The sequence below is a fragment of the Arthrobotrys flagrans genome (assembly GCF_004000055.1).
Source record: "Arthrobotrys flagrans strain CBS H-5679 chromosome Unknown unitig_1, whole genome shotgun sequence".
Lineage (NCBI taxonomy): Eukaryota > Fungi > Ascomycota > Orbiliomycetes > Orbiliales > Orbiliaceae > Arthrobotrys > Arthrobotrys flagrans.
In genome coordinates, this window is record NW_027137556.1 from 5,194,998 (window position 1) to 5,209,202 (window position 14,205).

Consider the following 14,205-nt stretch of genomic DNA (forward strand, 5'->3'; position numbering starts at 1 on the left):
TTACTTTCATACCCGGACGTTGCGATTCCTAATGATTGCAAATTGCTTCCGGAGCTACCTAGCTACTCTGGAACCCTTAGACGCCAAGCTTTCGCCGTCATTGACAATATCGTGAGCCGTATTGCCTATCCGCATAGAGCTGTTGCCCTCCAAATGGTAGTAGCAGGCCCAGAGAAATATATACACCAAAAACACATGTACCACGCATTCTTCTTCTGTTTTATCCGGTACATCGACTTTTAGCGCTCTAATACCTCATCAAAAATTGAGGAATTGTTCTAACCCTTCGCTCAGCGAATAGTCCCCTAATTCAGTACACATCGTAGATAAAACACCAAGCGGACGTGTTCCGGATGCAAGGGAGGCCGCATAGTTGGGTTTTCTACTGGAGTTGTGATACACTTATTGCTCCGATAACCTCAAACTTGGACTCGTTGTGGGACATTATTACTTTTTCATTAGATGTAGAAGACGAGATAGGCGCTAGGGCTGAAAGAGCCCCGTTATGCCATGTATTGCTGTTCTGAGAAGGATTGTATCAATACCGATTTCTCGACTCACCGTTGAAGCATTAGAGTGTCAGGATATCGCAAGTCAGCATTTTCCTCCAAGAAGTCCATCCAACCTTTCAAGAAAGTACTTCCACTTCCCATCGAATCATCATATCAGCATTGCTGCGCTATCTCGAATTTTCGTGTCAAAATGCTTAGAACTTACTGAGCAACAGTTTGTGAATCCCCGATGACACAAAGGTGACGTCTCGGCCTAGTCATAGCAACTAAAAAATAAAAAATAAATAAAATTCTATAGTATTAGGGTAGGATATGCCAGACTTGGATATGGGGAACAAAACATTACCATTGAGGCGTCGTTCGTCGGCTAGGAATCCAACCTCCTTCTTGTCATTACTTCTAACCAGACTCAGTAAGATTGCTTCCTTTTCCCGACCCTGGAAGCCATCTACACTTCCAATTTCAATTTCAGGGAATTCGTTAGGGAAATCCGATTTTACGAGTTCTGATAAAACGGCCACCTGAAAGCTAGTTAGCAATTCTCGCTCCAGACTACTTAGAATTTCGAAGTAGGAACAGCAATGAGCATACTTGGGCATTGTAAGGTGTAATAACCGCTACATCCTTAGGCTGAACACCAGCTTCGAGCAAATTCCGTAGATGGTAACGACAAAGAGCTTTAGACGCATTTAATGCATTTGAATGCCAATATTAGTACAGTGTCCACAGCCTCAGGGATTCAGTAGACGCTCACCAGCTTCCATTGCATTACTTTTGCTTTCATCCGCTCCAGTCTCATCTTCTCCAAACCCCCCTTGTGGGTGGGTGTCCCAGAAAACCAGTGGCTCTTGAGTGTCATCTGTTTTAGTAATATTTGGAAGGTCTGATAGCAGATGGGATCGAACGGAGGCGTCTGCAAGTAGTAGAGAATCATACAATCCGACTGAAGGGTACTTCATGATCATTTCATGCATACGATACTGTACGGAAAGTGTTCTTTTAATAGATGGCCCATGGAGCTTGATAAGCCGTTCGAACAAACTAAGTTCAAGTTTCCGAAGTTTGGAGGCTCCGTCCGTTCTTGGGATTGTCGGCGGAAGTTGCAAATGGTCGCCAGCCAAGACACACTTCGACGGCCCTCGGACGAGTGGGATTAGGGATTGCGCTTCAAGGGCTTGCCCAGCTTCGTCAATGATAACGACATCAAAGTTTTGTCGGACAGTATCTCGACCCCCAGCCCTGTACCATACTCCAAAGTTAGAAACAGACCAAGTTTCCCCAAATGCCATATCATTCTTACCCGTGCAAAGTTGATAGAACAACCTTGCTTGTTCTTACGATATCCTCGGTACACCTTCTCTCTCTAACTTTACATTCCTTCCTCAAGTCGCGGATATCTTCCCAAAGCTTTCTTCGTTCGGCGCCATTTCGTGTCTTCTTAGAGGTGTTTAACTTTTCATCCATTTCTCTTCGAATGTCATTGACAAGCATACCCCCACCAGAATGTTTTATGGCAACATCGAGGGAATTAGAGACTACACTCGGAAGCAATCGAGCTGGGTGGCCAATGCGTATCATCGGGATCCGAAATGGCCCCAATTTATCTGCGATATTGTCAACCGAGATATTTGAAGGCCCACAAACCAGAACCTTGAGATCTCTGGCTACAAGTTGCCGGATGATTTCTATCAATGTCTGGGTTTTCCCTGTCTGGTTTCCCAGGATGACTTAGCGGTCATAAGTACCAAGGTTCCAGAAGGGTAGTATAAAGACATACACCAGGAGGACCATGGATCAAGGCTAAATCTTTCGCCCCCAGAGCAAAAGATACCGCTTCTTTTTGTATCTCATTGAGGTTCACGTCGAAAAAATCTAATTGGTGCTCGGGTTCCATAGGAGGGAGGTACCCAGTGAGACCAAATGACACCTTGATGATACTTGGAAGGTCCTCGGGTTTTGCGGCTTTTAGGTCCCGAATAGTTTGCATCATCCTGTATGAAATCGATATCGGTGTTAGAATATCGTTCTCCAACCCACGAAATTACTGAACCAGTTGTGAAGCCAACCTTTTGAACGGGGCATCATTGGCAACTTTAACCCTATTCCATTATATTAGCCCTCGCTCTCAAATTGCCGTCACTCCATCTACAAATTCGCATACACCCATAACCGTTTAGTAGTGTCCATGGAAATGTGAGATTTGTCCATGTCCAAGGCAACGGCGAGTTTTTGGCTGGCAGATCTAATCACCACCCCTGTCAGGCCTCCATCCTGAGCTTCTTTCTTTTGTGACTTCTTTGTCGAAGTTGACAACTGTTCCTGGATCTTTACTATATCCCCAGTTTTTAGTCCATGGGCAGGCATGCCTCCAGATACAAGGGAACTGTCCGGGCTTAATTCCACGACAGATTTCCCCCCAAGTCCTGTATAGTAACGCGAAATGCATAAGTTTAACAATGCTAGCCCCCGGGCGCAAAGAACTTTAGGGTTCGCCTGAGCAATGTCTTCATTCGATAGCTTTACCTCGACCTACGTATTTCCTAAATTTTAGTTTATGTGTAGGGATTTTAGAGGATGCGAAGGGGCTTTTAAACCAAGATCAATAAACATTACCTCGCGAGCCTTTTCAAGCAGCTCTAGCTGCTCGTCTAGAAAAAAGTGAAAGGCGTCGACATTCATTGTATGACTAGCTTACACTCTCACGTACGGTGTCCGTTTCTAAGAATAATTGAAACTAGTACAGTCGGGGGTTGTATAAGTAGTAGACTATAGGGATCTGTGTGTGCGTTTCGAAAGCTGATATCGACTGCATCCAAAAAAAACATGCAACCCTTTGCCTTTTCGAGCGTCGCGCACCTCTGGTCTCTTGTAACGTCAGCTGGAGCTAGGTCGGTGGGTTTAACGTTTTATGCACTAGGAACATTGGCTTCGCGGATATTAATATACTAATATTCCAAATATCAGAAACAACTCTTATATTATCTTGATAGATTAAACCCCCGAAAGACTAGCTGCAAGATCTAGACCCGTCTATAGGAAATGGCAGACGCAGTATTTACTTACTCAAGTAAAAAGCTAAGACGCAATTAAGCAAGTGCTTGTTGTTTTGTTAAGCTAAGTCGATCTCGGGTCCACCAAAACGAATGTGTTGCCCCTTTTACCCCCTCGACACTCTTTCTCCGATGGTGGCTTACTATACTCAGACACGGAGCTGGTGTGCGCGTGTGTGTATGGGGGTAGTTGCGCCGATTTTCCCTAGCTATCAAGCGCAATTCTACAAAGTTGAACAGACCAACAATATTCAGAAGACCGGGTAATTACTTACTTGGTAGTATAAATATTGAGAGGAGAAGTAAAAATTCAACCAGGGAGGAAGGCACAGACACCAACATCAGGGGTCGCCCTTAGGAGCCGATTACACACACACACACACACACACACTGACGTCAGCGCAGAAGCGACACGGTAAGTACTCCCACCCCCGCGAAACCGAAGCAACAGGCAGTAGTTTCGTCGACCTAGTAGGTGGAGGGGAAAGAAAAGGGTTGAATTATGCTGGGCTTTATAACAGCAGGCTTTTAAATAGTCCGGTGCATACGGCGATGTATGAATAAGTACTTTGGTTAAGTAAACTAAATTGGATCCGGAATCAATACCCCATTCTCCCGCCATCATCATCATCATCATCATCGTCACCTTCATCAAAGAACCCCAAAGTCACCCCGAACGCCTGTTCCGTCGTGCCGTGAGCCAAGAAGAAGAAAAACAAAGTTACCACGCCAACTGAAACCCGAAACGAAGACACCAAAATGAAGGTTATCGCAACCAAAAAATATAGAAACAAAGGATAGAACCGGGGCTATATCTCCATGTGCTCCACAAATTCATCACTGTCAGAACCAGGGGTTTCCCACAGGCGCACAGAGTCTGAATTCCAGTCTTCATCATCGCCCTCTTCCTGCCATGTTTCCATTGTTCTGTTGGAGTGAGAATGACTGCTCTTCGACACCGCACGCAAGTATAAATAGCATACCCGTTTTCGGTGCTTATTGTGAAAGAAGTACATCATACACCAGAGAAGGCCTTCGGTGGCGTAAGGGTCCTCTAGGTTATCTGGTTCGTAAACATAAATAGCGCAGTCCTTAAGATCCATCTCTATGTCTATCGTTTCCCAGAGATTCGGGATTGTTTTCCCGAGATTAAAGAGGGCGGCATTGAAGCGATTCATAGTCGTGAGGAGACATCGCTCTTTGCTGAAGTGATCAGGCCGTACAATAGCGCTGAACTCATGGTATGGATGTGATGCATTCAGAGTTGCAAGGAGGTACGAGTATATTTTACGGGAGCTTGTTTGATCGAGCGGCCCGAACGGCGATGACCGAGAGAAGAGTTCAGTGGAATCTAGCGGTGGCGATAGTGACGCCGAAAGCCGTGCATCTGCTTCGAATTTTGTTTCAATTGTATCGGTGATCGAGCGGAGCAGACGTTTATCAGATCCAGTAGCCTATGAATCGAAAGTCAGGCGCCGAACAGCGATGTGGGAAAACATAGCTAACCTTTGTTGTATAAAGATCACAGCCACCAAAGACACAGCAATCGCTTGTTGAGAAATTCAGGTCGAGATTTATTGCATCGATACCCGAAAGGTGTAGGAACTATATCCATGGATATGATGGTTAGGAACAATCTCTAGTTACTTGGTGAAATGATTAAAGCCAGCTTACCTTCATGACGTCGGTAGCTTCCCTTATGAAAAGGTAAAGATTCTCACTATACTATGTAGATAAGAAATCTCGCAAATGTATGGAGGGAATAGAATACTGAAAGGTCCTATCTGTTCTGGCTGAGCGGTGGGTATTTACGTTGGTGTAAGTTATAAAGACGGTGGCTCTGGATGATACTCGGGGATGCTGGTAAACCACCGAGCTTCGGGAATTGTCGCGATTCGGTAGATCAGCCCATACCAGGGTGCTGCGGAGTCAGCAGGCCAGGTAGCTCAGACAGCCAACCTAATCTGGATGTGCACGCATGCTTGAGCTCGCGCCCGCCATAGGTCAACCCAACCGGAACCCCAAGTCTATTTCACACCACACCACAACTCCATCGCCACAACCTACAACCGCCGCTTTGCGGGCAGAAAGCGCTTTGAATAGAAACAATGGAACTGGAAACTGGAAACTCGCCCGAGGAAATTAGTATTTCCCAGACTGCGCAGGACTATATCGATGCCCAACGCCAGCTCGAAATTGAAGCTCGAGAGATTCTTCCTTACGTTCGGATCCTTCCCACCGCGTTCTGATTGCATTCTCATACTTCGCACGCTATTCGGAGAGAAGCTGACTTTCGGTGCCATATTCTACAACTTTAGTCATTTGACACATGTACCAAACCACTTGGGCCTTTGCGCCAGCTCATCTTCGCTTGCATGAAATGCACTTCGGACGGGTCATCGCCCGCCGGAATCTGTTATAGTTGTTCGATTTCCTGTCACGGGTCCCATGGCGAACTAGTTGAACTTTTCTCGAAAAGGAATTTTGAATGTGATTGCGGTACTACACGGATGCCAGGGTCTTGCTGTAATCTTCGAAAAACAGAGGATGATCACCCAGCGCAGGGGAATTCGTATAATCAAAATTTCCGGAACCTATTTTGCAAAAGCGAACGCTATGAGGCTGAAAGCGAACTTGGAACCATGTATCAATGCCTCCTTGGTGATCGCTGCGGGGAAGACTGGTTCCACGATCGATGCATTCTCGGATTGCCTTCAGATGGTTCTGCCGATTCTGGTGAAGATGATTCCGGTGACCTTCAAGGCTTCCCGGACGAAAATTCCTTTGAGTATTTCATCTGCTGGAGGTGCATTTCAACTAATTCCTGGCTTCTGAAATATGCTGGGACACCAGGTTTCCTTGAACCGGTCATTTGCAGAGAAGACACAGTAGCATGCCGGGAGCAAAGTCGCGTTGCTATAGTTTCTAGGAAACGCAAAGCAAGCGCTATTAGTTCTGATGATAATGCTGCCGATGCTGACTCCGAGACTGCCAATCGCGCTGGTGGTCCTTCAATGCCGGCCCCGGAATCTGCAAGCGCTGAAGCTAACTTGACCAAACCCTGCAAGCTCCCACAGCGCGAATATCCAGACCTGGCCGACAAGAAAGTTTCTCTTTTCTTGCGCTCGGACTTTCGAGGCCACCTTTGCCGTTGTGTATCTTGTTTCGAGAACCTCAAGAACCACAAGTGTCTGCTAGAAGAGGAAACAACCCATGAACCTCCTTTAGATTCCGATGCTGGGGAGTCCACAGGCCACGACAGCCTCCTAGACGCTGGCGAGAAGGCACTTAGCACTATCGACCGTATACGCGCAATCGGTGGGTCCACCATTCTTACTGAAACTACCTCATTGTAGTGCGTTGCTAAATCCGGGTATCGATATGTAGAAGGCGTCATGGCCTATAACATGCTTAAAGAGAAAGTCAAAGAGTTTCTCCAGCCATTTGCAGAGGAAAAGCGCGTCGTTTGTCAAGAAGACGTCAAAAAGTACTTCGAGGAACTCAAAGGAGGCTCGAAGGCGACGCAATCTCCAAAGGACCAAAGCTGATCGGTTAAGCGGTTCTAATAGAATTCTAGCCCGCAAGCATTCCTAGCTATATCTGTAGACACAGGGTTTATCATAAGACAAGTATAGCAGCTCACAATTCCTGTCCACTCACTCCAGCTTCAGATTAGTCGACCAGGTGTCGAATATGTAGGCTTTCCAACTTAAATTTGCTGTAGCACTTGGGCTCACGCATTCTAATATGGTGGACGATCTATCGTGAGGGCGCAGGAAGTGGTGTTGCTGTGTAGATTTTTGGTCTGAGGTATGCTCCTGCGGCTCCCCTGCAAGGGTGGTATTTGCAGTGCTGCTTCGATAACAGTCGTCGTCCTGGTTGCTGACGATAACATTGGGATCAAGATCTTGTGTTTCTATGATTCGTATGTCGACAGCGCTATCCAATCCTCCAAAACCGGGATCCTCTTTCCGAACCGATCTCCAGGGGGGGGGAGTTTTTGAATCAGAACAAGAGGCCCGTGACGGGGGTGCTGCCTTGGACAAACCATTTGCTGCGAGATTCTATACTTTGGCTATATTGGTCTGTGTCATGGTTCTGGCTCTTGGCCGGGGCTATCTGGGGTAAGGGTTCGGGGATAGATTCTTGGATGGTATTGGAACGGCCGCTAACTGGGGAGTGAGTCGCCAGATTGGAGCAATGAGCTATGGACAAGTCGTATTCGAGTTCCTCTCGCGTCCTCTTTTGGGAGGCACGCCTTGTCTGTTGATTTGACCGAAGCCGAGCAAAATACTCCTTTTGTTGTGTGGCTGGAGTTGCCCACCTCGGCGTCGTGCACGAGTTCCCCCGACCCAGTTCATGGATGAGATGTGTCGTTTCTGAAGGGCGATTTATGATGATGTGTAATGCATTCGGAATGGATAACAGCCTGGCTCTTGTTTGTAGGTACCTACGATAACAAAAGGTAACAACGGTCTGCCAAAGTGATAAAATACTTAATTGATCATAATTTGCCAGGGTCTGGTATTTTACAGCCTAAACTACAAAGGGTATTCTAACTAAAATGGCAATAAAATGGCAACGATACACCGGGCTGGAGGAGAGTAAAAAAAGGCTAGCAATATTGACTATGAAGAAAGAAAAAAAAGAAAAAGAAAGGGGGGAGAGAGAAAGAGAGGAGAGAGAAAGAGGGGAGAGAGAGAGAGGAGAGAGAGAGAGAGAGAGGGGAGAGAAACGAAAACGAAAACGAAAAGAGAAAACTCCGGATCAAAGGGCCGGAAAGAATGACCCCTTTGCCTGACGCAATGAAGAAGGTCGTTCTCCGGATCTAAAAACATGCAAAGTTCCGACTCTTCTTTTGCTTGGATAGCTCTTGCATACGCTCTTCTAGTTGCTGCCGCGCCTTTTCTGCCTTCAATCTCGCCAATCTTTCATCTTCCATTGCCTGCATGGAATACCTGCTAGATTGTGATTCATTTCGCGTTCTATCAAGTTCCTGTTGAGCCTGATTGGCCTTTCGCTGATACGTCTCTCTGTCTGCGTTAAGCTTTTTCATCGTTTTTTCGCAATCAGTGAGAGCCTCTTCCAGGGTCGCTGTCAACGCCTTTTCAGCCTGTAGTTGTTTTTCCAACGTTTTAATTCTAGCTTCTTGATCTTCGAGGTGTGTCACGACATAGTCCTTGCTAGGCCGGCGAGAAATCGTTGGTGTCGATGGCGGCATCTGTTGTGAGCTTATGGCGGCTGGAGCCCCTGCGTTGGACGCTTGGGTTGGTGGTAAAGGAGGTAGCGGGATCACGGGTGGCGGGGAAGGCAATGATGCAGTCGATGCACTCTTCCTTAGATTTGTTGACGATACCGAGTTAGATCGTTGCGCGCGATTAACAGTACCAGGGGGTAAAGACGCCAATTCAAGTTGTGCGTCCGCCAGTTTCAACTACAAGGAGATTTTAAAGTCAGCTATACTCCGCTTTAATAGAACATGGTTTGTGTTACCCACCTGAAGTGCATTGAGTTCATTCATCAGGTTGTCTATATGATGCGAATTGGTTTGCGCCGCTGCTTCATGGCTAGCGAGAAGGTTGGCGCGGTCCGACTGTAGGGCGCGGAGTTCCTCCTCGGTATCCAAAAGTCGTTTCCTAGAATCTTGGTGCTGATCGTATGTACTCGCTAGCTGTTGCTCTAACTGATCTATAACACCAGCGTGCGTTGCTTCTTTCTTGATCAAATCATTAAGCTCTTTCTGCGACATAGTGTGTAGCTCTTGCAGCTCTACAACCAGAAGCTTCTGCGCCTCGAGATCCTTGCTATACGACGCAACTTCTTCACCAAGCTCCCTATTTCGAGAAATGAGCTCGTCCAGCTCAGCTTTGGTTTTCAAATTCAGGTTCTCAAGAGCAACAACCTCGTCTTTCAGATTGTTACTATTGGCCCGAGCATCTTCTAACTGCGCGGTTTCTGCTTCAAGTCGCGTTCGACTTGCTTCCAACTGCTCTTCCAGGGTTTGAACTGTCTGTCGGAACTGTGCTGTCTCCTTTTCTTTTGAATCAAGAGCCGCTTGGAGGGCCTTGATTTCTATCTGAGACTGTTCAAGACGTTGCGTAATGAGTTTAACCTTCGATGCAACTAAATCAAATCCCCTAGCGCTATCATGGAAACTCATTGGTGACGGTGGTTCGGATTCTTGTCCCACAGATAGTGTCAAAAGTGCAAGCAAATTTTCGATATTAGACTGCTGCAAGATCGAGTCGTTCTGATGATCGGCAAGCTGCTGGTGCGCTAAACGGGCAGAATCGGAACTCATCTCCAACCCAAGTTTCACCTGTGAAAGCGCAGGCAACCACAGATGTCTGTTTTGATCGTAAGAATCGGGGTTTATACTAGTAAGGCGATCTACGATAAGTATCAGTTGTTCTAGCTTTTCTAGGACTGAAGAGTTATGTTGGTTCCTCGCAGCCTTTAAGAGCCTTTCTAGTTCCGGATCATGGTTTGATAATCTCGACGAAGGTGCTTCAGCCTGGGTACCCGCATCCTTCAAATTTGTCTCCGAATCGTTCGCAATAGGGTTCTCCGGTTGTGCGGCTTGAGACAGTTGCGCTTCCTCCAAGTCAGTCTTAAGGTTTACGACTTGTTGTTCGAACTCTTCTTGTTGGGCCTTAAGTCTCGAGTGTGCTTTTTCAAGTTCGGCCTCACTCTCCGCCAGACGACTCTGAAGAGAGGAAACAACCGAGATATCCATCGGGGAGCTTGTTATGCTACAATGATAACAAATATATTAGTGTCTGAACCCTACGCAAGGGGGGATTATGGGGTCTCACCTCGATCGTTCACGGGCTAAGCCATTGATCATTGCAGCTTTTGTCTCGATATCTTTCCTCAAGCCAACCACTTCATGCTCTAGTTCCTGAATCCTTTCAGATCTGGACTGTAGCTCATGGAGGGCTGCATTGATGTTGAGATCGAACACTTCTCTCGCGTCTTCGTTTTCTGTTAGGTATTGGAAAGCTATCGATCGTAGGCTTTTAAACGCTCTGTTCGCCCTATCAACTGCGACAAGATTCTGGCTCGACTTTCGACGGAGGATCTGAGCCCCCGTTGGTGATGTTACACCATCAAGGCGCGATTTAGAGATTGTGGCTTTGAGATCGTCGACAAGATCAAGAACGGCCCTATGTTCCTCTTGAAGGCTTAGGTACCGCGCCTCAAGTTCACTAAACTCGGCTCCAAGGTCTGTATGTTCATCACCGTGTAATCGCCGACTGTCCAAATCGGCATCCAAGACGGCATGGGGGGAGGGTTGTGATTGGTCCGTAGCTTGCGACTTCGCATTTGATTGTTGGTTAGATATTTGGGATTGCGGCTGATTGTTTCCATAACGAGATACATTTGAACCAATCTGTTGAACCAAGGGGGTTGAGACGAACGACGTTGAAACCGACTCCGGTGATGGGGGGGCCATTTCGTCTGAATTCGAGAGCATCAGACTATTTCGGCCGTGCCGGTGTTCATCAAGTTGGTCTTGGAGCTCATGGAGATCCCGTAAGGCACGCTCATATCTAGCGGTCATATCTGTATAGTCAGTCATCGTTGAGTGATACATTTCTTTGAACTGGCTTAGCTCCTTGGCCGTCCGTTCTAGTTTAAATCGTAACTTTAAATTATCACTTTCGGTCGAGTCTCCAGTTTCCTGTCCACCAGGAGCCGCATCTATCTGCGGGGCGTCTCGGCCAATACTGGCTTCGGAGGTAGAATCAGTGGTCACTGGCGGGGCCACCAAGAGTGGTGCACCAGAAGACAGATGCTTCTCTTCCAAATCCAGATCACCTCCAGGGCCCTGTGTTATATGATCCTGATTGGCATGCGTGCCGCCGAGGGATGCTTCCGATTGTCCTGGTGCATGAGTGAGGGTATCCAGCTCATGAAGAAGGTTGTCTAGTTTCCCCAGGCTTCTTTGCCTCTCGACTACATGCTCAAGGCGCTCCATTTCTCTCCGCATGGTTTCCATACTTTGGTCGGCCTCTGCAAGTCTCTCCTCCAGTGTTGAGATATAGTCTTCACAGCTTGCTTCATTTTCTCGGACCCGGGTCAGCTCTTTGACTAATTCTGAAATTGCAGTAGAACTTTGCTCTTCGCCAAAAGTATAACCATTGAGTCTGCTCTCCAGGTCAGCTAGATACGTCTCTGTACTAGACTCCCTCTCTGTAAGCTTCTGGACTCTGTTTTGGAGTTGAGAATTTATTTTTTCGAGGTATACCAAGCGGGATTCTTTCTCGAGAAGGGAGCTTTCCGTAGCGGAAAGATTCGACCGTGTACTAGAAAGTGATGTTTCAAGGCTCTGGATGGTTGTCTCATACTCTGAAGCCTCGTGTTAGTAGCGCCTCTCTAAGATTTCAACTCCTAACAAAAGACTAGACTTACCCATAACGACTTGCTCGACGGCTGCCGCAAATGAAGTGGAGCGAGCTAACCTATCCTTAGCAACAGCTGAATGGCGATTTGGGGGCTCGCTCGATTCGGTGTCCTTTGCCTTCGTGATTTCGGCGATAAGTTTCGCATGCCGTTGGCTGAGGGTAGAATAGTTTTCTTGTACATCCAGCAATTGATTCTGAAGCTCCACTTCTTTTTCTGTTGATCGATCAACAGAGTGTCGGTTTGAACGGGTATTAGAGCCTTCGGAATTTCGGACTTGATCTCTGAGAAAGGCAATCTCGGCGCGCAGTCTTTCTACCAGGGCCCGCATATCCCCGTCCACAGAAACCTCTTGGATCTGTGGTTTGCTTTGGATCGCACGGGCACGTTGAGCATACTATCGACGTTGTTAGAGCTCCGAGTAAATTGTAATTCTCGCAAAAGTGCAACATACCTGTACGGTGTTCAAGGTCTCACTGAGGTGGAACTCGGCAGGATTGACACAAGCGACCATGTATGTGTAGGCATTACCACCCAATGAGTCTTGAAGAAGGCGGGTGAGTTTGGAATCCCGGTAAGAGACGTGTGATCCTGGCTGTCTTGAGGATAACTGTGAAATAACTTTCCCCAGACTAGCCAACCCGGCATTAATCGATATACCTTCCTTTGCTCTGTCCCCGAGGGCCCCAGTGTTCTTCGCAAACGAATATTAGCATGCCGTTGTACCCACAGCCAAAAGAATCGATACTGGAGCGAACCTACCTTTAACCTTTCGCTCCCCGCTAAATCTACAAAGTGTAATTTGCTATCAACAGTAATGAACCCGTCCGAGCCAGAAGCCAAAATATCCGCAGGAGCAGAGTAACGCTTTTCCTTGGCATCCCGGCCTAGCGTCGACCTCGGCTTCCTCTGGACGAGATTTATGGAGAATACTGCGTGCGAGCGTGATGATTTCGCGTTTATTGCTGTAGAATCTGTTTGCCGAATAGACGATCCAAAATTCAATGCGGCCAGAAGGTCATCGACATTCTCAATAGGCATTTCTTGAAGACCGGTCAACAAGATACGGCCCTTGGTATCCTCACGTATATTGACCTGCCGTCTTTCTCCTGTATTCGTTCCATCGGGTAGCAGGAGATCTCGAAGTTGCTCGTTGTAAATCTAAAACCGATGCAATACCGTTACCGTCAGTCGGATAAAGAACCGCCCATTATTATCTAGTTGCACGAGTACCGACCTCAACGTACGTAGCCTTCATCGACCAAGGCCTATCCTGGGATGTGGTTTGCCTCTGGAAAGTTGGCAACGGGGTTGAATAGCGCGACGGTGTTTTGATTCCTGTAGCCGTACTCTTGCTGACAGGTGATAGTTTCTCAAAAAGGGCGAAGGCGGCTCTGGGTATTACGCCTAAAAGAAAAGGCTGTTAATCATGGAAACTTTCGATCGCAGTGGCGAGGCGGTTTACCGGAGGAATCCTGTGAGGTGCGCTCATTTGGATCAGAAGTTCCCATTGTATATGATTTCCCAGCACCACTCTGCCCATAGGCCAAAATGGACACGTTGTAGCCCTGTACAAAAGCATTGATGCTGTCTTGTAGATAATCCCAAACACCATCCTGTTGCACATCAGGCCCGAAAATCCGATCGAAGATAAATACTTTACGGCCTTGCGGGCTGTCTATCGCAAGCGAGGTATCATTCATAGTCTGGGCCATAGATCGCTGGAACCGCTGTGGAATAAGATCATATCCGGGATCGGTGGGCTTCAGAGGTGGGCGGATCCGAACAGCTAGGAGTGATAATCGCCTGGTTAGCCTTAACCAAAGATGAATGCAGATATACCATGCAAAATGGGGGACATTGGCCCTCGTCAGAAAGGTATCTTACCAACGCGAACGGCCGTTCGGATGCCATCGTCGTCCTCGCCCGAAGCTCGTGACGGGGCGCGGCCCGCCCCGTTCAAAGCTCCTGATGCGAGCTGTCTCGTAGTGCTACTCATGCTCAATCTACTTGCACTTCGGGTTGAAGGTCGATTCATACCCGATGGCGCTGGAGAGTGCGGTGGTGATGTTGGCATCTCCAGGTCCAATTAAGTACTTAAGCGGTCTTTCTGGTTAGAATGCTGGACGCTAGGTCGCGACGGCACAGATGTTCGAATAGGATTGAGACCCATATATGACAAGGGAGACTGATAGGGAAACTGCTCAGGGGCTTGCGGCGTCCGTTGAGAGTTTAGT

The 14,205-nt window shown here is 47.4% G+C and overlaps 4 protein-coding genes across 4 annotated transcripts; 1 reads left to right on the forward strand and 3 right to left on the reverse strand.

Annotated features, from left to right (window-relative positions):
- Nucleotides 1-458: 458 nt before the first annotated feature.
- Nucleotides 459-3,191, reverse strand: DFL_009549 (uncharacterized protein; the record flags this gene model as incomplete). Its single annotated transcript, XM_067639453.1, has 11 exons — nt 459-489; nt 562-645; nt 718-778; nt 859-1,033; nt 1,104-1,189; nt 1,267-1,751; nt 1,813-2,222; nt 2,290-2,503; nt 2,579-2,611; nt 2,674-3,041; nt 3,126-3,191. 11 exons carry the CDS (start codon nt 3,189-3,191, stop codon nt 459-461), a joined length of 2,013 nt encoding a protein of 670 aa, XP_067487242.1.
- Nucleotides 3,192-4,371: 1,180 nt separating this feature from the next.
- Nucleotides 4,372-5,242, reverse strand: DFL_009550 (uncharacterized protein; the record flags this gene model as incomplete). Its single annotated transcript, XM_067639455.1, has 3 exons — nt 4,372-5,016; nt 5,069-5,167; nt 5,237-5,242. 3 exons carry the CDS (start codon nt 5,240-5,242, stop codon nt 4,372-4,374), a joined length of 750 nt encoding a protein of 249 aa, XP_067487243.1.
- A 428-nt stretch (nt 5,243-5,670) lies between these two features.
- DFL_009551 (uncharacterized protein) lies at nt 5,671-7,766 on the forward strand (the record flags this gene model as incomplete). The annotated part of the gene is made up of 8 exons (XM_067639456.1): nt 5,671-5,784; nt 5,881-5,890; nt 6,107-6,880; nt 6,950-7,049; nt 7,140-7,191; nt 7,359-7,372; nt 7,468-7,686; nt 7,754-7,766. The coding sequence occupies 8 exons, from the start codon at nt 5,671-5,673 to the stop codon at nt 7,764-7,766; spliced, it is 1,296 nt and encodes a 431-aa protein (XP_067487244.1).
- Nucleotides 7,767-8,390: 624 nt separating this feature from the next.
- DFL_009552 (uncharacterized protein) lies at nt 8,391-13,967 on the reverse strand (the record flags this gene model as incomplete). The annotated part of the gene is made up of 9 exons (XM_067639457.1): nt 8,391-8,996; nt 9,060-10,314; nt 10,378-11,914; nt 11,978-12,365; nt 12,423-12,662; nt 12,731-13,129; nt 13,206-13,375; nt 13,434-13,757; nt 13,856-13,967. 9 exons carry the CDS (start codon nt 13,965-13,967, stop codon nt 8,391-8,393), a joined length of 5,031 nt encoding a protein of 1,676 aa, XP_067487245.1.
- Between the last annotated feature and the right edge of the window lie 238 nt (nt 13,968-14,205).